At 42.2% G+C, this 23,428-nt stretch overlaps 1 protein-coding gene across 2 annotated transcripts in view; it reads left to right on the forward strand.

Moving 5' to 3' along the window:
* Positions 1-7,193: 7,193 nt before the first annotated feature.
* APPBP2 (amyloid beta precursor protein binding protein 2) overlaps positions 7,194-23,428 on the forward strand; it is a 76,968-nt gene continuing 60,733 nt past the window's right edge. Inside the window, exon 1 of one of the 2 annotated variants that reach the window (XM_017870830.1) lies at positions 7,194-7,653. In XM_017870830.1, the coding sequence (XP_017726319.1) occupies positions 7,516-7,653 (138 nt within the window). In that variant the 5' untranslated portion in view covers positions 7,194-7,515. The remainder of the gene's footprint in view (positions 7,654-23,428) is intronic. The other variant, XM_017870831.1, reaches the window with a different exon arrangement.

Genomic DNA, 23,428 nt, shown 5'->3' on the forward strand with positions numbered 1-23,428 from the left:
GAGGTTGCAGTGAGCTGAGAAAAAGCCACTGTACTCCTGCCTGATAACACAGTGAGCCTCAGTCTATTAAAAAAAAAAAAAAAAAAAATATATATATATATATAAAACTCTTCTGGAGCTGGGAGAGCATGATTCTGGATGTTCTGGTTCTCTGTGCTGGTCATAGATTATTGCCATCTTCTTTCTGACACACAAATCTGATCTGTTTACATATATATATGTAATATATATGTAAATTATATTACATATAATATATATTTTAGACGGAATCTCCCTCTGGAGTCTCACAGGCTGGATTGCAGTGGCACCATCTTGGCTCACTGCAACCTCTGCTTCCCAGGTTCAAGCCATTCCCCTGTCTCAGCCTCCCAAGTAGCTGGGATTACAGACATGAGCCACTGTGCCTGGCCCAAAAAAAGATATAAATTTTTAATTTTTGTGGGTACATAGTAGATATATACATTTATGGCGTACATGAGATATTTGATACAGGCATGCAATGTGAAACAATCACATCATGGAGAATGGGGTATTCATCTCCTCAAGCATTTATCCTTTGTGTTACAAACAATCCAATTATGATCTTTTGGTTATTTAAAAAAAATGTACAATTGTTATTATTGACCACAGTCACCCTGTTGTGCTATCAAATAGTAGCCTTTATTCATTCTATTTTTTGGTAGCCTTTAACCATCCCCATCTCCCTCTCAACCCCCCACTACCCTTCCCGGCCTCTGGTAGCTATGAACTCTATGACCATGAGTTCAATTGTTTTGATTTTTAGATCTGACAAATAAGTAAGAACATGTAATGTTTGTCCTTCTGTGCCTGGCTTATTTCACTTAACATAATGATTTCCTGTTCCATCCATGTTGATGAAAATGACAGGATCTTTCTTTCTTTTGAGACGGAGTCTTGCTCTGTCACTAGGCTAGGGTGCAGTGGTGCAATCTCAACTCACTGCAACCTCTGAATCCCATGTTCAAGTGATTCTCCTGCCTCAGCCTCCCAAATAGGAGACTAGAGGCGTGCACCACCACGCCCAGCTAATTTTTGTATTTTTAGTAGAGATGGGGTTTCACCATGTTGGCCAGGATGGTCTCAATCTCTTGACCTCGTGATCTGCCTGCCTCGGCCTCCCAAAGTGCTGGGATTACAGGTGTGAGCCACCGCGCCTGGCCTGGATCTTTTTTGTTTTAAGGCTAAATAGTACTCCATTGTGTATATGTACCACATTTTCTTTATCCATTCATCTGCTGATGAATGCTTAGGTTGCTTCTAAATCTTAGCTATTGTGAACCAAGCTGCAACAAACATGGGAGTGCAGGTATCTCTTTGAAATACTGATTCCCATTCTTTGGGGTCTATACCCAGCAATGGGATTGCTGGATCACACAGTAGCTCTAGTTGTAGTTTTTTGAGGAACCTCCAAACCATTCTCCATAGTTGTTGTACTAATTTACATTCCCACCAACAGTGTATGAGGGTTCCCTTTTCTCTATATCCTCGCCAGCGTTTGTTATTGTCTGTCTTTTGGATAGAAGCCATTTTAACTGGAGTGAGATGATATCCCATTGACTACTCCTGCTCTTTTTTTGGTTTCCATTGGCATGGAATATCTTTTTCCAACTCTTTACTTTTAGTTTATGTGCGTCTTTATAGGTGTAGTGTGTTTCTTGTAGGCAACAGATCAATGGGTCTTGTTTTTTCACCCATTCAGCCACTCTACATCTTTTTATTGAAGAGTTTAGTCCATTTACATTTGATATTACTATTGATAAGAACTTATTCCTGTCACTTTGTTTTCTAATTGTTTTGTAGTCTTATTTCCTCCCTGTGTTTTCCTCTAGTGAAAGTGATTTCCTCTGACAATATTATTTAGTTACTTGCTTTTTATTTTTTGTGTATCCATTGCTTGCTTTTTGGTGTGAGGCTACCATGAGGCTTGCAAATACTATCTTATAACCCATTATTATAATCTGATAAAATTTAACACCATTTACATAAACAAACAAGCAAAAAAAAAAAACTAATAAAACTCTGTTTTAACTTCATCCCCTTTTTTTAACTTTTGTTATTTCTATCTTATTATATAGTCTATGTCTTTTAAAGTTGTCACAGTTACTATTTTTGATTGGTCCATCATTTAGTCTTTCTACGCCACAGTTTCTATACCACAGTTATAGTGTTATAATGTTCTGTGTTTTTCTGTTTATGTACTATTACCAGTGATTTTGTACCTTCAGATGATTTGTTGCTCATTAGTATCTTTTTCTTTCTCATTGAAGTACTCCCTTTAGCATTTCTTGAAGGACAAGTCTGATTTGAAATTCCTCAGCTTTTGCCAGGGAAACCTTTATTTATCCACAACCTTTGGGAGTTTGATTATTAAATGCTTTGAGATAGTCTTCTTTGGCTTAAATCTGTTTGGTGTTCTATAACCTTCTTGTACTTGGATATTGGTATCTTTCTCTAAGTTTGGGAAGTTCTCAGTTATTATCCCTTTGAATACACTTTCTACCCAATCTCTTTCTCTACCTCCTCTGTAAGGTCAATAACTCTTAGATTTGCCCTTTTGAGGCTGTTTTCTAGATCCTGTAGGCCTGCTTCATTATTTTTAATTCCTTTTTCTTTTGTCTCCTCTGATCATGTATTTTCAAATAGCCTGTCTTCAAGCTCACTAATTCTTTCTTCTGCTTGAACAGTTCTGCTACTAAAAGACTCGAGGCTGGGTGTGGTGGCTCACACCTATAATCCCAGAACTTTGAGAGGCTGAAGCAGATAGATCACTTGAGCCCAGGAGTTCAAGACCAGCCTGGGAAACATAGCAAAAACTCTATCTCTACAAAAAAATACAAGCCGAGCATGGTGGTACACACCTGTAGTCTCAGCTACTCAGGGAACTGAGGCAGGAAGATTGCTTGAGCCTGTGAGACTGAGGCTGTAGTGAGCTGATATCTTGCCACTGTACTCCAGCCTGGGTAACAGAGTGTGGCCTTGCCTCAAAAAAAAAAAAAAAAAAAAAGATTCAGATGCATTCTTCAGTATGCTAATTACATTTTTCAGCTCCAGAATTTCTGCTTCTTTTTAATTATTTCAATTTATTTGTTAAATTTATCCAATAGAATTCTGAATTCCTCCTTTCTGTTATCTTGAATTTCTTTGAGTTTCTTCAACATGGCTATTTTGAATTCTCTGTCTGAAAGGTCTCATAGTTCTGTTTCTCTAGGACTGGTCTCTGGTGGTTTCTTTCTTTTTTCTTTTTTTGACACAGAGTTTCACTCTCGTTGCCCAGGGTGGAGCACAATGGCATGATCTCGGCTCACCGCAACCTCCACCTCCCAGGTTTACACAATTCTCCTGCCTCAGCTTCCCGAGTAGCTAGGATTACAGGCATGCACCACCACACCCAGCAAATTTTGTATTTTTAGTAGAGACAGGGTTTCTCCATGTTGAGACTGGTCTCAAACTCCTGACCTCGGGTGATCCGCCCACCTCGACCTCCCAAACTGCTGGGATTACAGGTGTGAGCCACCGCACCCGGCCGGTTTCTTTAGTTTATTTGGTGAGGTCATGTTTTCCTGGATGGTGCTGATGCTATAGATGTTCTTCAGTGTCTGGGCATTGAAGAGTTGGATATTATCAGTCTTCACTGTATGGGCTTGTTTGTACTCGTCCTTCTTGGGAAGGCTTTCCAGATATTTCAAAGGACTTCACTACTGTGATCTAAGCTGTATCTGCTTTAGAGGCACCCCAAGCCCAGTAATGCTGTGGTTCTTGCAGACTTGTAGAGGTACCACCTTGGTGTTCTTGGGTAAGATCTAAGGAAAATCCCTGGATTACAGGCAGAAACTCTTGTTCTCTTCCCTTACATTCCTTAAACACACAAAGTCTCTCTCTCTCTGTGCTGAGCTGCCTGGAGCTGTGGGAGGAATTACCCCAAACCCAGTAACACCGTAGTTCTTTGAAGTTCTTACAGACTCTTAGAGGTACCACCTTGATGGTCAAGGACAGCATCTGGGAGAAATTCTCTGGATTACTGGGCAGAGACTCTTGTTCTCTTACCTTACTTTCTCCCAAACAAATGGAATTTCTCTCTCTGTTCTGAGCCACATAAAGTTGGGAGTGGAGTGACAGAAGTACCCCTGTGGCCACCACCACTATGACTGGATTGGGTTAGAGATGAAGCCAGCATAGCATTGGGTCTCACCCAAGACCTGCTGTAACCACTCCCTGGCTACTGCCTATGTTCACTGAAGGCCCTGGGGCTCTACAATTAGCAGGTGGCAAAGCTATCCAGGCATGTGTCCTTCCCTTCAGGGTGGCGAGTTCCCCCAGGCCCTGGGTAGGTCCAGAGGTACACTCCAGGAGTCATGGACTAGAGTAAAAAATCTCAGAAGTCTACATGGTGTTCTATTGTACTGCAGCTGAGCTGGCTCTCAAACCATAAGACACAGTCCTTCCTACTCTTCCCTTTTCTTTCCAAAGGGAGACTAGCCTCACTCTGTAGCCACCACCACCACAGGCCACGGGGAGTACTGCCATGCTACCATCGATGTTTCTTTAAGGCCCAGGGGCTCTCAAGTTAGTGTGTGGTGAATGCTGTCTGGCCAGAGACTCACCCGTCAGGGCAGTGGGCTCTATTCTGGACCAGGGCAGGTCAGAAATGCCATTTAGGAGTCAGTCCTGGAATCAGGAACCAACCCCAAGGGCCCACTTGGTGCTCTACCCCTCTATGGCCATACCCCTCTATGGCCATGCTGGCACCTGAAGCCAACAAGTCTCAGAGGCTCACCCAAGGTCCTCAACGTAGTACCTGGGTATATCTGCTGGTTATTTAGGGCCCAAGGGCTCTTCAGTTAGAAGGTGATGAATACTGCCAGGACTAAGTCCTTCTCAGGGGCCCTTATCCTTTCTGGCAGTTTATCTGCTCTTGGTCAGGACCTCCTAGTCCGTCATACACATCTGAATAACTTTCAATCTGAAAGCAGTGAAGAAGGGATTAAGAGGCCCTTTTATCCAGAGTCCCCTTTGTGACTATATACATTTTTTAATGTCTAACTCAGTGATATATGGTTTGGCTCTGTGTCCCCACCCAAATCTCATCTTGAATTGTACTCTGATCATTCCCACGTGTTGTGGTAGCGACCCAGTGGGAGATCACTGAATCATGGGGGTGGTTTCTCCTATACTGTTTTGTGGTAGTAAGTCTCATGAGATCTGCCAGTTTTATAAGGAGAAACCCCTTTCACTTGTCTCTCTTTGCCTGCTACCATCCATATATGATGTGTACTTCCTCCTCCTTGCCTTCTGCCATGATTGTGAGGCCTCCTCAGCTGTGTGGAACTGTTAGCCCAATAAATCTCTTTCTTTTGTAAAGTGCCCAGTCTCAGGTATGTCTTTATCAGCAGCGTGTAAATGGACTAATATACTCAGCATCTAAGGTCCATATAGCAATCAATATGTGTGTCTGACACACCTTTACCTGTTTACAGGACCTTAGTACAGATCCTGATTTAGCCAAAATGTCCAAGAACATGTGCATTCAATTTCAGGGGATTCATGGATCCCTTCAGGTAGGATTGCTAGATAAAATCAGATGTCCAGTTAAATGTGAATTTCAGATGAACAACAAAGTTTTTTGTTGTTGTTGTTTTTTGAGACAGGGTCTCGTTCTGTCACCCAGGCTGGAGTGTAGTGCCGTGATCATGGCTCACTGCAGCCTCAACATCCTGGGCTCAAGTAATCCTCCTGCCTCAGCCTCCTGAGTAGCTAGGACTACAGGTGCACGCCACCACACGTGGCTATTTTAAATTTTTTGTAGAGATGGGGGTCTTGCTATGTTGCCCAGGCTGGTTACAAATAAGTTTTTAGTATAAGTATGTTCCCTGCAATATTTGCAGAGATAATAGACAATTATTCTTTTATGTGGGGCAGGGATCCTGAGCTTCAAAAGCGCCAGTGTCTACTTAGTGATGAAGAGATTTGCTGAATGAACTAATACACTTGAGTGACTCCAAAGGCATGAGCAAAACTATTGCATGGAACATACTTACATTTCAAAACCATTTGTTGGTTATATGACATTAAGATGTGACTGGGCATTTGTAATTTTTTACTTGCTAAATCTGCCAATCTGATCTTGAGACCATCCACAGCTTTACTAGGTTCATAGATTATAGAACAAGAATTTATATAGACTGAAGAAGATTAAGAGTGTTTCTTTATTTTTTTGTGGAATTATTTAATCACTTAACACTGAAGTAGCAGGTGAAGGGTAAACTGAAAGAACTCTTTCCACTTCTTTTAGCTCTAAATATTCACCAGGACATTATTATTATTGCTGTTTTCAGGACTCACATCGTTATAGAGTGACTATGAGTTTGATAGTGTCACCAACCATTATGGCCAATAATTTCCATGTTAAATTCCTAGAACAGAAAGATGTTGCATCAAATTCTTGAAATCGCAGACTTAGGAAATTAAGTTACATAAACAGCAGATGTTCAGGCTGAGGAAGGAAAGAAGCTGATACAAGTACTCCCAATTATTCAACAATCCCTTGAAGCCACCACTGTAACTAAGGGAATTGAAACACCATTAAGTCCTATCACGGCCACCACTTAGCCTTTTTTCTCTTACTATTATTTGTAATTCCATAATCAAGCTAGTTTTCCTACTAAGTTCTAGGGCAGGAGTTTTCTTTTTTCGGAAATTTTATTTGGATAAAGAAATATGGTCAAAAAGTTAAAACGGTGCAAATGGTTATACAAAGAAAAACAAGTCTCTCTTCTATCGTTACCCCTAGTTCCTGGACCGCGGGTTCTTAACTTGGGTTAGGAACTGCAGTCTAAGGATTTCTAAAGTAATGTGAATTTTCTCAGTGCATAATTTTCAATGTACAGATAATTTTGCTCGTTTGTGGGGAGAGGATCCAAACTTTTACCTGAGCCTTAAAAGGGTCCGTGATGCAGAGAACCTGCTGAAGTAACCGATGCGCCCGAGTGACTCGGAATGGGGAGTGCAGATATCCTGTAATAATTTGTCCCCGTGTGAAAAGTCTACCCCTATCCACACCACTCCACTTCACTCCGAGGCCGCTTGGAAAGGACGCCCCCCGTGGGAGGAATCCAGCTCTTCCTAAGTTTTCCGCCTGCCGCATTCCTCCCCTCCGGCGCGTCGGCGTGCTCTTACGTCATGACGCCGCACACGCAGCCCCGCCCCTGCAGAGATCGGCGCTGGGACGGAACCCGGGTTCCTCTCAAACCCGGAATGTGAGGCTTTGGCCTGGGTGGCCCCTGTTTTGTGCCCCACTTTTTACTCGGGCCTGCGTCCGCTGCCGCCGTCCCTCACTTTGCCCTCGGAGAAGGCAGGGCGGCCGTGCCTCCTGCCGTGCGCCCGCGTGGGTGCCACCGCCCCTCCGAATCCTCCGGGGCCGCAGAGGGGTTCGCTACGGAGGGAGGTGCGGGCCTTCGGGAGGAGGAGGCGGAGGAGGCGGAGGAGGAGGGAAGGAAGATGGCGGCCGTGGAACTAGAGTGGATCCCGGAGACTCTCTATAACACCGCCATCTCCGCTGTCGTGGACAACTACATCCGCTCCCGCCGAGACATCCGCTCCTTGCCCGAGAACATCCAGTTTGATGTTTACTACAAGGTATGCGCCGTGGGCCTGCTCTCTGCTCTCCTCCAGCAACCCCGGGGCCGCACCCCCTTCCACGTCTGCGAACCCCCGCAGTTAACCCCTCACCCCTCGCAGCACGCTTGCCTCCCGAAACGTCTGGTGTGGTGTCCGCGTTGCCAATGGAGAAGCACCCTATCTCCCCATGCCGTCTCTTAAGCTTTGGGGCATTGAAATCTTCCTAAGGAGTCTTGTCCCCTTTTGGTGTTCCCTTCTACACAGTGGCCCTCTTGGGTAGGCCTTTTGCGTGGACTTCCTCTGTCGCGCCCCTGTCCCACCTAGTCCTTTCCTTCTAGCCAGTATCTTCAGGATAATTTTCCACCCTCTCCTTCCAGTTAAGTGTCAGCATCAGCTGGACTTTTTTCCGTGCTCCTCCCCCGACCCCTTCCTACTTTCTCATCTCGCCGCGTTCCTTACCCGAGTGTTTTGGTGTTTCTGCTTTGTGTTCCTTCGTTTCTCCTTTCCCAATTGGGAAGGAGTTAGGGATTTTTGGAAATGATCTCTGTGTTTTATTTGCATATTCTTTAAAGCTTTGCTTTTTTGTGGGAGAAGAGGGGCTCTGTACTTGAAGTTGAATTAGGGATTTTGTGAAAATGGGAGTGCTGATCAACTGTTTGAAAAGGACAGGGAGAGATCTTTACTGAAAGAGAAAAATGCTTTAGATGGTGTTCCTGTATTTGAAAGTTGCAATCTTGCAGCATTCTTAAATCGCTCCACCTCAAAAATCTGAACAGAAAGTCTCGCAAACCACTCTCCAAGGAGTTTCAAGGGTAAGTGTCCTTAGTTGTGGACTATTTTTGCTGTGTTTTGAGAGTGTAGAGAACTTTATGCACTCAGAGCCTGCCTTTTTCTCTCCCCCACATTTGAATGTGAACACTGGATTTATTATTCAGCCCTCCTTGTCTTGAATCTGCGTCGATAACTCCTAGGTAGAATGTAATTTGTTTTTTAGACCTTAAATACTTCCTCTTGATCTGTAAGTTGGCTGGAACAGTGTAAACTGACATTTTAACAAATGTGTATGTTCTTATGTATGTACGGTGTTTTATGGCAATTGTTTTATGGGGAAGATTGTCTGCTTTCTCCAACCCTAGAATTTTTTTTTTTTTCCAGAATTAGCAGTTCTACTAAATCCAGCTGCTTTGCACCAGTTCTAACAATTAAAGTGGGGTTTCCCCCCTGAATATTTGGAGAAGATTCATTTAGGTCATGCATATTATTATTTTGGATTTAGAGAAAAAGCTCCCTTTATTCCTAATCCCTTTGATACATTGATTTACTTTTGTGTATATCTAAGGAAGTTTTGTTCATTTAAGATACATTCCTCCCCAGGAAGGACCAATTAGATGTATCTTTCTCAGCCTGGGAAACTGCAGCTTTGTGTGTGCTCTGTCCATTTTATTAAATTATATGTAATCTTGTACCGCATATGTAATCTCGCAGAGGAAATCATTAGGAATGTAATCAAAGTATATTTACTAGTTGAATTCGCTCAGAATACTTGAATATTTTCTAGTAACTTTCACTTCTAATTGAAGCTTTTCATTTGAAGATTATTAGTATGAACAGATGGTGGTTTTGTCAGAATTTCTGTTTCACATAGTTCACAGTTTTAATCTTGCTCCTTTTTGGTACACTTTTACTTCTTATTGAGAGTATGGCATTGTACTAAGATGAGGGAAGTGTTAAATATGTGCCTGTAACTGTGTTAAGTAGTTTTATGTGTTACCTTGTTTAATCTTCAGAATTAAACTGTGAAGTAGAGTACAGTATAACCCTGCTTTATTGGTGAGAAAGTTAAGTAATTAAAGTCTCCAACCTCATGTTTAGTTTCTGAGTTCTTTGCTTTTTGACTTAGCTATCTATCTTAAGATAGTGGATTATTTTAATGAAAGGTATTATAACACTAATTTTTTTATTAGCCTCTATAGAAGTAGAATGAAAGTCAGTCCCAGGACTCTATTCTAGTCTTCAGTGGAGATAAAAGAATAAATTATTCTTTTTATTAAAATAAAAAAATTGATGGGGTCTTGCTATTTTGCCCAGTCTGGTCTTGAACTTCTGGGCTCAAGCTATGCTCCTGCCTCAGTCTACTGATTAGCTAAGACTACAGGCATATGCCACTGCACCTGGCTTTTCTTCCTTTTGAACACTGTATTAGCATATACATGTAAGAAACTTTTTTTGTGGAGACAGGATCTTACTCTGTTGCCCAGGCTGGAGTGCAGTGGTGATCATAGCTCACTGCAGCCTTGAACCCCTGGGCTTAAGCGGTCTTTCCATCTCAGCCTCCTGAGTAGCTGGGACTACAGGTGCATGCCACCCATGCCTAGCTAATTTTTTGTATAGATGAGGTCTTGATATATTGCCCAGGCTGGAGAAACTTTTTAAAGCAATATAATTGCACACATAAATATAAGATACTCATCCCCTGCCCAACTTGTGAAAATTTTAGGAAGCTTACTGTTTACGATTTCCAGTTTTCTGCACTTTAAAGCCAAGGAGAATTTCATAATTACATCTCTCTTGCAGTCCAAATTTCCATCAGTAGGCATAGTCATAGACAAAATGGTAGTATTTGTGGAATCGTAAATTTCCCTATTCTGCTTGTTTGGTGTAGTACAGTATGACTGTGTTAATTTTTGTAATAGCTTCAGATAAAGGCACAATCATAAAACATTAGGAGATGGGGTTATGAAATGAGTGGAAGGTAAAGAAGTAGGAATATTGACTGCTCCATAAGCAGGGAAGGGAGAGAATAGAAAGGGTAAAATATGAATTTTTTTTTTTTAAAGAATGGAAGACATTAGAATATATTTGTTGGCTGAATGGCAGAAACCAAGAGAGTGAGGTTAAATATCCAAGTGAGGTGGGAAATAAGTTTTGGAACAAGGTCCCTGAGCAGGAACATGAGTTGATGATTCTTGCCTGTTTTTGGTCTTTCCTCCTTCACTGTGCATAAATTAAGGTATTATCCTTATATTGGAGTTGGGGAGAGAAATCTTCTAAGATCAGAACGAAAGAATTAAAGATATAAAGGCGCAGGGCTCACACCCACAATTCCAACACTTTGGGAAGCTGAAGCAGGAGGATCGCTTGAGCGCAGGAGTTCGAGACCAGCCTAGGCAACATAAGTGAGACCCTCGTCTCTACAAAAGGTAGAAAAAATTATCCAGGCATGGTGGTGCCTGCCTGTCATCCCAGCTACTCGGGAGGCTGAGGTGGGAGGATTGCTTGAGACCGGGAGGTCAGAGCCTGCAGTGAGCTGTTATTGTGCCACTGCACTCCAGCCTGGGCAACAGAGGGAGATCCTATCTCAAAACAAAACAAGTCATTAATATAGGTAAGTTTGTAAGAACGATTGTCACGAATGAGGAGGTGAGTTCATTTGCTGAGGGTAAGTGATAGGAGTGGTAGCTTTTATGTAGGAAGTCTAAACAGAAGTTGGGAATGTCTAGTGAGGTGTATGAGAAGGAAAGATGACTAAAAATATGTAAAAGAATTGACAGTTCAATAAAAATCAGAACCCTACGAAATACAGTCATGTGTTGCTTAATGACAGGGATATGTTCTGAGAAATGCATTAGGTGATTTCATGCTTGTGGGAACATCAGAGAGTATACTTATATAAGCCTAGATGGTATAGTCTACTACACACCTAGGTTATATGATAGCCTATTGCTTTTAGGCTACAAACTCGTACAGCATGTTACTTTACTGAGTACTGTAGGCAGTTGTAAGACGATAGTAAGTACTTGTGTATCTAAACCAGGGGTGTCCAATCTTTTGGCTTCCCTGGACCGCATTGGAAGAAGATAAATTGTCTTGGGCCACACATAAAATACACTAACGATACCTGATAAGCTGAGGAAAAAAAATCTTATAATGTTTTAAGAAAGTTAACGCATTTCTGTTGGGTTGCATTCAAAGATGTCCTGGGGACCAGGTGCAGTGGCTCATGCCTGTAATCTCAGCTCTTAGGGAGACAGAGATGGGAGGATAGCTTGAACACAGGAGTTCGAGGCCTCCCTGGGTGATAAAGTGAGACTCCATTCTTCACAAAAAGAAAAAAAAAAGTAACTCAAAGCTGACCTGGGCCACATGCGGCCCACTGGCTGTGCATTGGGCAAGCTTCATCTAAACATAGAAAAGGTACAATACAAATACAGTATAAAAGATAAGAAATGGTACACCTGTATAGGGCACTTACCGTGAATGGAACTTTTAGGACTAGAAGTTGCTCTGGTAAGTCAGTGAGTGAGTAGTGAGTGAATGTGAAGGCCTAAGACATCACTGTACACTACTATAGACGTTATAAACAGTGTATACTTAGTCTACTCTAAATTAATGTTAAAAAAATAAAGTAATTGGACTACAGTGTCACTAGGCAATAGGAACTTTTCAGCTCTATTATAATCTTATGGGGCCACCTTTGTGTCTGCAGTTGGTTGTTTACTGAAACTTTATGTGGCATGTGATTGCAATGGCTTGGATTCTGAAGTTTTCTCTCCAAGGGCGTGCAACCATTTTGGTATAAAAGCGGATAAGATGAAGTGAAAGAATTGTAAGTCAGATGGAGTGATATATGCCTGTAGTCCCATCGTAGCTACCCAGGAATCTGAGGCAGGAAGATGATTTGAGTCCAGAAGTTGAAGGTTGTAGTGTGCTAGCTGTGGTTGTGCCTGTGAATACTGCACTCCAGCCTGGGCAGCAAAATCGTCTCTTAAAAGAAAATTCTAGAACTCTATACAGAGTGAAAGGAAATAGAGACGGGGCTAGGTTCTTATTCTAAAAAATGAAGTTTATGGCCAGGCATGGTAGCTCATACCTGTAATCCCAACAGTTTGGGAGGCCGAGCTGGGAGGGTCTCTTGAGTCCAGGAGTTCAAGACTGGCCAGGGCTATGTAGTGAGACTCCATCTCTAAAAAAAAAAAGAATGAAGTTTATGATCTTTTTATTTTAACTACTGAAGGTCTATTTTGTGTTTTTTCCAAATACAAAGTCTGCCATAGAGTTAAGCTTTGTCTGGGTGAAGTGTTTCAGTAGTGTGTTCTATGTATAGTTTTCACTGTCTTAATGTTTTTTTTTTTTTTTTTTTTTGAAACAGTCTTGCTCTGTTGCCTGGGCTGAAGTGCATAGGCACAATCTCAGCTCACTGCAACCTCTGCCTCCCGGTTTCAAGTGATTCTCCCTCCTCAGCCTACCAAGTAGCTGGGATTACAGGTGCCTGCCATCACGCCCAGCTGATTTTTGCATTTTTAGTAGAGATGGGGTTTTACCTTGTTGGCCAGGCTGATCTTAAACTCCTGACCTCAGGTGATCTGCCCACCTTGGCATCCCAAAGTGCTGGGATTACAGGAGTGAGCCACTGCACCCAGCCTCCCTAATGATTTTTTTAAAAAATTAAAGTATTATGCTGAAAAGAAAAAAAGGAAATAAAAATAAATACCATGCTGAAAACCATACTAATTAGGTTTTGATTTAGGATCAGAGTTAATTTTTTACTTTTCTCTATATATTTCAGTTGTACAGCTATATACAGCCTGAACCAACATTCAGTTTTCTGAGAATTTAAAAAAATTCACTGATGGCCAGGCATGGTGGCTCATGTCTGTAATCTCAGCACTTTGGGGGCCATGGTGGGAGGATTTTGCTTGAGTCCAGGAGTTTGAGACCAGCGTGGGCAACATAGTGAGATCCCATCTCTAAAAAAAAAGAAAAAATTAGCCATGTGTGGTGTTGCATGCCTATAGTCGCAGCTACTCAGCAGGCTGAGGCAGGAAGATTGCTTGAGCCCAGGAGGCTGAGGTTGCAGTGAACTGTCATTGCACCACCATACTCCAACCTGGGTGACAGGATGAGACCTTGTCTCAAAAAAAAAAAAAATTAAATTTGGCTACTAAAATTATAAAAGTGTCAGAATAAATTATTGGGTCAATATTTTGCAATGGGAAATGACCAGAATTTCTTCTTTTTTTTTTTTTTTTTTTTTTTGAGACAGAGTCTGGCTCTGTCGCCCAGGCTGGAGTGCAGTGGCCGGATCTCAGCTCACTGCAAGCTCCGCCTCCCGGGTTCACGCCATTCTCCTGCCTCAGCCTCCCAAATAGCTGGGACTACAGGCGCCTGCCACCACGCCCGGCTAATTTTTTGTGTTTTTAGTAGAGACGGGGTTTCACCGTGTTGGCCAGGATGGTCTCGATCTCCTGACCTCATGATCCGCCCGTCTCGGCCTCCCAAAGTGCTGGGATTACAGGCGTGAGCCACCGCACCTGGCCCTCCAGAATTTCTTCTTTAAAGAAATTGTTTTTCTTTTTTAAGACACAAGGCCTCCCTGTGTCTCCCAGGCTGTAGTGCAGTGGCATAATCATAGCTCACTGCAGCCTTTGAACTCCTGGCCCCAAGTGATCCTCCTGCCTCATCCTCCGTGCATGCTGCCACACCTGGTTAATTAAAAAAAAATTTCTCCTTCCTGTAGGAGATAACAACAAAAAAAACCTCAATTTTTTTTTTTTTTTTTTGTAGAGACTGACTGTATCTCACTTTGTTGCCCAAGCTGGTCTTGAACCTTAGCCTCAGGCAGTCTTCCCACCTCAGCCCCGCAAAGTGCTGGGATTACAGGTGTGAGTCACTGTGCCCAGCCTAAAAAAGTATTTTTAAGGTAATGTACAAATTATGAAAATGTCAAACACTATAAAAGTAAGTGACCAGGAGCAGTGGCTCATGCCTGTAATCCCAGCACTTTGGGAGACCAAGGCGGGAGGAGGATTGCTTGATCACAAGAGTTCGAGACCAGCCTTGTCAACATAGGGAGACACTGTCTTTACCAGAAAAAAAAAAAAAAATTATTCAGGCAGGGTGGTACATGCCTGTGGTCCCAGTTGCTTGGGAGTCTGAGGTGGAAGGATCATTTGAAGCTTGGGAAGTCAAGGCCGCTCAATGAGCTGTGATTGTGCCACTGCACACTAGCCTGGGCAACACAGCGAGAACTTCTCTCAAAGGAAAAAAAGTAATGCAAAAATAATTTTAAAATCTATCTTTACCTCTTGTCTTATCTTGCCAACACTGTAATGCCATCTTGGCATGAAGAAGGCATTTCTAAGAATGAAACCAGAACCCAGAAGGAGAAAAAAGAAATTGATGTGTTGGAATGCATTAGAAAGTAGAGCCAGGACCGGTGGCTCACTCCTGTAATCTGAGAACTTTGAGAGGCCAAGGTGGGAGGATGGCTTGAGCCTAAGAGTTTTAGACCTGCCTGGGCAACATAGGGAGACCCCGTCTCTACAAAAAAATTAAAAATTATTCAGGCATGGTGGCACATGCCTGTGGTCCAAGCTGCTCAGTCGGATCGCTTGGGCCTGGGATGTTCGAGGCTGCAGTGAGTGGTTATCATGACACTGCACTCAGCTTCCGGAGTGAGACACTGTCTCTCACACACACACACACACACACACAAAAAGGCTGGGCATGGTAGCTCATGCCTGTAATCCCAGCACTTTGAGAGGCCGAGACAGGCATTGCTTAAGCCTAGGAATTCAAGACTAGCCTGGGTAACATGGCAAAATGGTGTCTCTACCAAAAACAATAAAAAATTAGCCAGGCATGGCGACATACACCTGTAGTGCCAGTTACTTGGGAGAATTGCTTGAGCCCAGGATGCGGAGGTTGCGGTGAGCCAAGATCATGCTGTTGCACTGCAGACAGATTGAGACTGTCTCAAAAAAAAAAAAAAAAAAAAAATTGTAAGCACACTTTAAAAAAACACTATGCAAATGACAGCATTTGACAGATGAAGGGCATGTTTTCTAATACAGAAAGATCTAATACTAATCAGTTTGAAAACGGCAACTAAGGCAACTAATTCATGTCCCAAAAACCAGCTTACAGAAGAGGAAATATGAATGGCCAATGAACATTAAAGGATACTCAACTGAAATACAAATTCAAATGCAAGATGAAGCCAGATGCAAGGTAATCATGATGATGATGAAAGAAAATCTGGAGGAATTAAACTTGTTACCTAGCTATAACAATTAAGGTAATATGGTATTGGCACATGGATTGACAAATAGACCAATGGACCAAAATGAACAGTCCAGAAACAGACTGGCACATATACTATAACCCGTATTATGATAAAAGGGACATGGCACGATGATAGGGAAAGGAAAGTCAAATCAATGGTATTGGTTAATTAATTTCTGTATCAGGGAAGAAAATATCTTGACTTTACCTCACACCACACACAAAAGTCATTTCCAGATAAATTGCTGATCTAAATGTGAAAAAATGTTTTAGAAAAAAAGTTTCGGCCGGGCGTGGTGGCTCAAGCCTGTAATCCCAGCACTTTGGGAGGCCGAGACGGGTGGATCGCGAGGTCAGGAGATCGAGACCATCCTGGCTAACACGGTGAAACCCCGTCTCTACTAAAAAATACAAAAAACTAGCCGGGCGAGGTGGCGGGCGCCTGTAGTCCCAGCTACTCGGGAGGCTGAGGCAGGAGAATGGCATAAACCCGGGAGGCGGAGCTTGCAGTGAGCTGAGATCCGGCCACTGCACTCCAGCCTGGGCGACAGAGCGAGACTCCGTCTCAAAAAAAAAAAAAAAAAAAAAAAGAAAAAAGTTTCTTTATGTCAGTAAAGATTAATTTGGATCTCAAAGTGGTTAAATATAAAGGAAGTGTGATAAATTGGTGCTATATTAAGATCAAGAACATCTCATCAAAATATATCATTAAGCAAGTGAAGAGTCAAGCCACAGAGTGGGAGAAGATATTTGCAGTACCTGTATCTGACAAAGGACTCCTTGTACACCTAAAGAACTATACACATTAATAGCAGAGAAAAGGCTGGGCGCAGTGGTTCATGTCTGTAATCCCAGCACTTTGAGAGGCTGAGGCAGGTGGATCACCTGAGGTCAGGAGTTCGAGACCAGCCTGGCCAGCATGGTGAAACCCCATCTCCACTAAAAATAAAAAAAATTAGCCAGGCATAGTAATCCCAGCTACTTGGGAGTCTGAGGCAGGAGAATTGCTTGAACCCCGGAGAAGGAGGTTGCAGCGAGCTGAGATCGCGCCATTGCACTCCAGGCTGGGCGACACAGCAAGACTGTGTCTCAAAAAAAAAAAAAAAAAAAAAACGCAGAGAAAAATACTCAGTTTTTTGTTTGTTTGTTTGAAGAGAATTTGAATAGCATCCCAAAAGAAAATATTCAAAAGGCCAAACATTTAGAAAGCAACTCAACCTTATTTTGTCTTCAGAGAAGTACTGTTTTACTGTACACCCATCACAGTGACTCAATGAAAATGTTAGGAAGGATATGGAGAAATAAAAACTCTCATATGTTGTTAATGGGAATGTAAGTTGATATGCCATTTTGAAAAAGTAGCATTATGTACTAAAACTGAACATAAACATACTCTGTAACCCAGTAATGCTACTTCAAGATATATACGCTTATGAATGTTCATAGCACTGCTATTCATAATAGCCCAAAGGTGGAAACTGTCTAAATACCCATCAATAGAAGAATATTAATAAAGAGTGGGATAATCATATAGTTGAATATTACACAATGAAAATGAGCAACAACTACTTGAAATAATATGAATGAATCTTGCAGATGATACTGAGTGAAATAAACCAGTCACAGGAATGTGTACCAGAGGTTCCTAAACTTTTTCCCTTTATAGTTCATGGCAACCCCAGGCCAAAAGAAATACTTGACAGTTCTGTTTATTAAGTAGTTAGATCCAAAAAACTTCATATTATTTATGTCCTAACAACTTAAGATCTATTTTTTAAAATGCACAAAATTGAAGAAAATACTTTCATTGTTAGACAACCACCTTAACTAATGGGATGCTTGTGTGTTGGGCACTGTACAGCATCTCAAACCTTGGAGTCAGATTGGATACCACCACTCTCATCTTTTTTTTGAGACGGAGTCTCACTTTTTTGCCAAGCCTGGAGTGCAGTGGCATGATCTCTGCTCACTTGCGCCTTTGCCTTCTGAGTTCAAGCAGTTCTGCCTCAGCCTCCCCAGTAGCTTGGATTACAGGTGCGTGCCACCACACCTGACTGATTTTTTATATTTTTGGTAGAAACAGGTTTCACTATGTTGGCCAGACTGGTCTCGAACTCCTGACCTCAAGTCATCCGCCTGCCTTGGCCTCCCAAAGTGCTGGGATTACAGGCGTGAGCCACCGCGCCCAGCTTCATCTGATGTTCCATATTGACTTTTGCATATTACTCTTTTTATCACAGCAACCACTGAAAACACAGCTTCATAAAGATGTCATTGAAAGCAATGTAGTGTAGCAATCTAGTATTTGGTATAATGCAATGCAGATGTTGAATGTTGTTTCTCTCAAATTAAGAATATCTTGCAGTGCGTCAGGGTACCTTGTTGCAGTTTGGAAACTGTGGGTGTATAATACATGATCCCATTTATATGAAGTTCAAAACAGGCAAAATTTAGTTGTTGGGAGTAGACACTATCCTTGGGCAGTAGTGATGATACAGGGACAGATATGAGGGGAGGCTTCTGAGATTCTGGTTATACTTTTTTATTATCTGGATGCTGGTTACAAGTGAAAATTTATCCAGCTTCACATTTAAAATATTTGAGTTGTGCACTGTTCTGTATGCATGTTATACTTTGATTTAAAATTTTTAAAATAGGCTGGGTGTGGTGGCTCATGCCCATAATCCCAGCACTTTGGGAGGCTGAGGTGGGTGGATTACTTGAGGTCAGGAATTCGACACCAGCATGGTGAAACCCCGTCTCTACTGAAAATACAAAACTTAGCTGGGCGTGGTGGCGGGTGCCTGTAATCCCAGCTACTCGGGAGGCTAAGGCAGAAGAATCACTTGAACTTGGGAGGTGGCAGTTGCATGAGCTGGGATTGCACAGCTGCACCCCAGCCTGGGCGACAGAGTGAGACCCTGTCTCAAAAGAGAGAAAAAAAAAAGAAGTTTTAAAGTAACATCAGCCTTCACTTATCAGATTGTCATGCTTTAAAATTCAAATCACTCATGCCCTTTAACCAACAATACCATTTAAAGAATTTTTCCTCCAGGAATACTTGTTGAATGTGTGGAAAATCCTATTAAAGGATATTCAGTGTTTGTTCATAAATAGCATTGTTTATGATGGCAAAAATTGAAAACAACCGTATGCTAATCAGAAATGGAATATCACAGTGCATTTGTAAAGAATGAGTATTCTATATATACTAGAGTAGAGATGCCAGAACATAGAGCAAGTAGGGAGAATAAAAAGTTTGTTACAAAGTAGTGTGAATAGAATCATCTTGTGTGTGTGTTTTGTTTTTCTTTTTTTGGTAGAAGTGGGGTCTAGCTGTGTTGCCCAGGCTGGTCTTGAATTCCTGGCATTAGGCGGTCTTCCTGCTGTGGCTTCCTAAAGTGCTGGCATTATAGGTATGAGCCACTTTGCCTAGCCCCCATTGTGGGTTTTTTGTTTGTTTGTTTTGAGACAGGGTCTTGCTCTGTTACCCAGGCTGGAATGCAGTGGTGCAATCACCACTCACTACAACCTCCACCACCTAGGCTCAAGTGATTCTCCCTAGTAGCTGGGACTTACAGGTGTTTACTGCATGCTCAGCTAATTTTTGTATTTTTTTGTAGAGATGAGGTTTTGCCACGTTGTTCAGGCTGGTGTTGAACTCCTGGGTTCAAGTGATCTTCCTGCCACAGCCTTCCAAAGTGTTGGGATTATAGGCGTGAGCCACCATGCCTGACTGTGTTTTGTGTTTGTTTTTTGTTTTTTTTAATATGGGGAAAATATGTATATTCATGTGTTTGCATTGAAAGAAGAATATAGGGGAACACAACAAAATTTTAATGGTGTTTACTCAAGGGGTAGGATCGCAGTTGCTACTTTGTACATATATGCTCTATTTTTTTTTGAGATGGAATTTCACTCTTTTTGCCCAAACTGGAGTGCAGTGGCATCTACAACCTCCGTTTCCCAGGTTCAATCGATTTTTCTGCCTCAGCCTCCTGAATAGCTGGGATTACAGGTGCCCACCACCACGCCTGGCTAATTTTTTGTATTTTTAGTAGAAACGGGGTTTCACCATGTTAGGCTGGTCTCGAACTCCTAACCTCAGGTGATCCACCTGCCTTGGCCTCCCAAAGTGCTGGGATTATGGGTGTGAGCCATCGCGCCTGGCCTCAAAATAAAAATGTAGAAAACAACATTTCTTTTGGTGCATCTATCTTGATACTATATTTCTCTGTGAGAAGCTTCAGCTGTTCCTCCTCCTTCGTGTCCATCTTCTGAACTGCCCTGTTGGCATTGTAGTACAAAACCACAAGTTATCTGTCACAAAAATTGAATCTCGGTAGGTGATCACAAGCATTCTCGGCAACAAAGATGTATTCATAGACCACATAAGCTGTTCCTCTAGTTTCAGGTGTGTTCCCTACTCTGATTTGATGAATAGGTCCATATTTCCCAAATATACATTGATTCAACTGTGATTTTGTATGGCAAATTTCTTACATACAATATCCGATTTACTTCAGGTGGAAGTCGAATGCTCACCCTCTTAGCCGCTTGCGTTGCTGTCTTGGCAGGCTGGTGAGGTTACTGTAGCAAATACTGAAATTCTTCTGGACACCTTCCAAGCTCACTGGGCTTCAGGTGCTGCATAGCGTCAGGACAGGATATCAACACCCAAGCACTGCTGGAAGCTGTTACAGTACCCACAGAATAGCACTGTCTTACGCTAAGACGTGTCCGTGTAGCGTTCCATTTCGAATCGACTCCTGGGGCAAAAAAAAAAAGACTCCTTTTTTTAAGGCGGAGTCTCGCTCTGTCGCCCAGGCTGGAGTGCAGTGGCCGGATCTCAGCTCACTGCAAGCTCCGCCTCCCGGGTTTACGCCATTCTCCTGCCTGAGCCTCCCGAGTAGCTGGGACTACAGGCGCCCGCCACCTCCCGGGAGGCTAGGTTTTTGTATTTTTTTTTTAGTACAGACGGGGTTTCACCGTGTTAGCCAGGATGGCCTCGATCTCCTTCCCTCGTGATCCGCCCGTCTCGGCCTCCCAAAGTGCTGGGATTACAGGCTTGAGCCACAACGCCGGGCCAAAAAAAAAATTTTTTTTTTAAGTGAAGACTTTCAGACTTATTTCTGAAACTATATACTACATATTCAGCATTTCATTCTTTTTTTTCTTTTCTTTTCTTTTTCTTTTTTTTTTTTTTTTGAGATGGCATCTCACTCTGTTGCCCAGGCTAGAGTGTAATGGTTCAGTCTCGGCTCACTGCAACCTCCACCTCCTGGGTTCAGACGATTCTCCTGCCTCAGCCTACTGAGTAGCTGGGACTACAGGCGCGTGCCATCACACCTGACTGTTTTTTGTATTTTTAGTAGAGATGGGAGTTTCACTATGTTGGCCAGGCTAATCTCGAACTCCTGACTTTGTGATCCGCCCGCCTCAGCCTCCCAAAGTGCTGGGATTACAGGCGTGAGCCACCGCACCCGGCACTATTCAACATTCTTGAGGTGCTAACCTGTACACTTAAAATTAGTAAAAAGCCAGCAAAGTCAACTGAAAAAGTATAGCAGTAAGATAATTCGGTAAAGGGGTTGATTACATGTTTATAATTAAAATTCACTTTTCTATGTGCAATATAGGAAGGATTATATCTGACTCAAAATAATAAAACACCTCTTTGGGAGGCCGAGGCAGGCAGATCACGAGGTTGGGACATCAGGACCACCCTGGCTAACACGGTGAAACCCCGTCTCTACTAAAAATACAAAAAGTTAGCTGGGCATGGTGGCAGACGCCTGTAGTCCCAGCTACTTGGGAGGCTGAGGCAGGAGAATGGCTTGAACCCAGGAGGTGGGGCTTGCAGTGGGCCGATATTGGGCCACTGCATTCCAGCCTGGGCGGCAGAGTGAGACTCCATCTTAAAATAATAATAATAATAATAAAACACCTCAAGGAGTAAAAAGACACCCAGAAATCTTCAATAAATGTAGAAGAGACAATATTTTGTTCCTAGATTGGAAGATTTGGGGTTTTAAAGATGTAACTTTTCCCAGAATCTGTGTATTCAGTGTGAACTTAATCAGAATCCCCAGAACAGTTCTTAGAACCAAGTTAAAAAATTTAAAAATGTGTAGTGAGAAAAAATATATCTGTTATATAATAGAGGATTAAAGTTTATTAAGCATGTTCAAAACTCTTGCAAATCAATAAGAAAAGGAGGACTGAAAAGAAGTGTGCCATTATGTTGACAGTGATTTTCCTCTGTAGATGGTAACATTGAGCAATTCTTTATGAAATTCCCTACATTTTCTAATGTTTTTAAAAACTAATGTTTTTAAATACTGAAATCAGAGGAAACAAATGTTTTACAGTTGGTTATCTAGAATACAGAATGAGTTTTCTTGTAGAGACAGAAAGTGTTTTCTTTTTTTTTGAGATGGAGTCAATCTGTCGCCAGGCTGGAATGCAGTGACGCGATCTTGGCTCACCACAACCTCTGACTCCCTAGTTCAAGCATTTCTCCTGCCTCAGCCTCCCTTGTAGCTGGGATTACAGGCATGCACCACCACTCCCAGCTAATTTTTGTATTTTTAGCAGAGACGGGGTTTCACCATGTTTTCCAGATGGTCTCGATCTCCTGACCTCGTGATCCGCCCACTTTGGCCTCCCAAAGTGCTGGGATTACAGGTGTGAGTCACCGTGCCCAGCAGAAAGTGTTTTCTTATAGCCATACTGCCCTCTCCTTCTGCCTCATGGAAACACTTTTGATTTTCACCACATATTGGTAGTGAAGCTTCAAGAACAGAAGCTGAGAAACTTATCCCAAATATAGAGATTGTTGGTATATATTGTGTTATGTATGACTGGTTATCTGTCGCTGGCTAGGCCTTACATCTAACTAGATTTTTGTTTTGAATTTCCATTTGTTCTATGGTAACATCTACCACTAACACAGTCATACGATCTTGAAAATTATGCCATTGACTTAGAAAGTGAGGTATAGAGTTGGAGCATCTCGGTAAATATGCAAGTTCGTTATTTTAACCATTGGGGGAAAAACTCTTGATTTCTTGTTTCATGGATAATTGACCTAGTGACATCATCATCATAAATGGACAGCATATTTAAGTTTTAGTAAAGGGTTGCCCTTTTATTTGAATAGTCTGAAATGACACTTTAATGAAGCAACAACAGATAAAAGACCTTAATTGTAAGGTATAAAGTACAAAGAAAAGGAATATCAATATTCTAATATAATTTTTTTCAGAGTACATTTCAGATGAATTTATTTCCCCACAGAAACAGGATCTCACTTTGTCACCCAGACTCTGGTGTAGTGGAGCAGTTATGGCTCACTGCAACCTCAACCTCCTAGGCTGAGGCAATCCTCCCGCCTCAGCCTCCCAAGTACCTGGGGCACACGCCATCACACTTGGCTAATTTTTAAAATTTTTTGTGGCAATGGGGGTCTCCCTACGTTGTGCATGCTGGCCTCAAACTGCTGGTCTCAAGCAATCCTCCCACTTTGGCCTCCAAGAGTGCTGGGATTACAGGTGTGAGTCACCACGCCCAACTGCAGATGAGTTTTTTACTTTTTTATTTTATTTTTTTATTTTATTTTTTATTTTTTTTTATTTTATTTTTTGAGACGGAGTCTTCCTCTGTCACCCAGGTTGGAGTGCTGTGGCCGGATCTCAACTCACTGCAAGCTCCGCCTCCCGGGTTCACG

The sequence above is a fragment of the Rhinopithecus bieti genome, unplaced genomic scaffold, assembly GCF_001698545.2.
Source record: "Rhinopithecus bieti isolate Rb0 unplaced genomic scaffold, ASM169854v2 scaffold_5497, whole genome shotgun sequence".
In the NCBI taxonomy this organism is placed as follows: domain Eukaryota; kingdom Metazoa; phylum Chordata; class Mammalia; order Primates; family Cercopithecidae; genus Rhinopithecus; species Rhinopithecus bieti.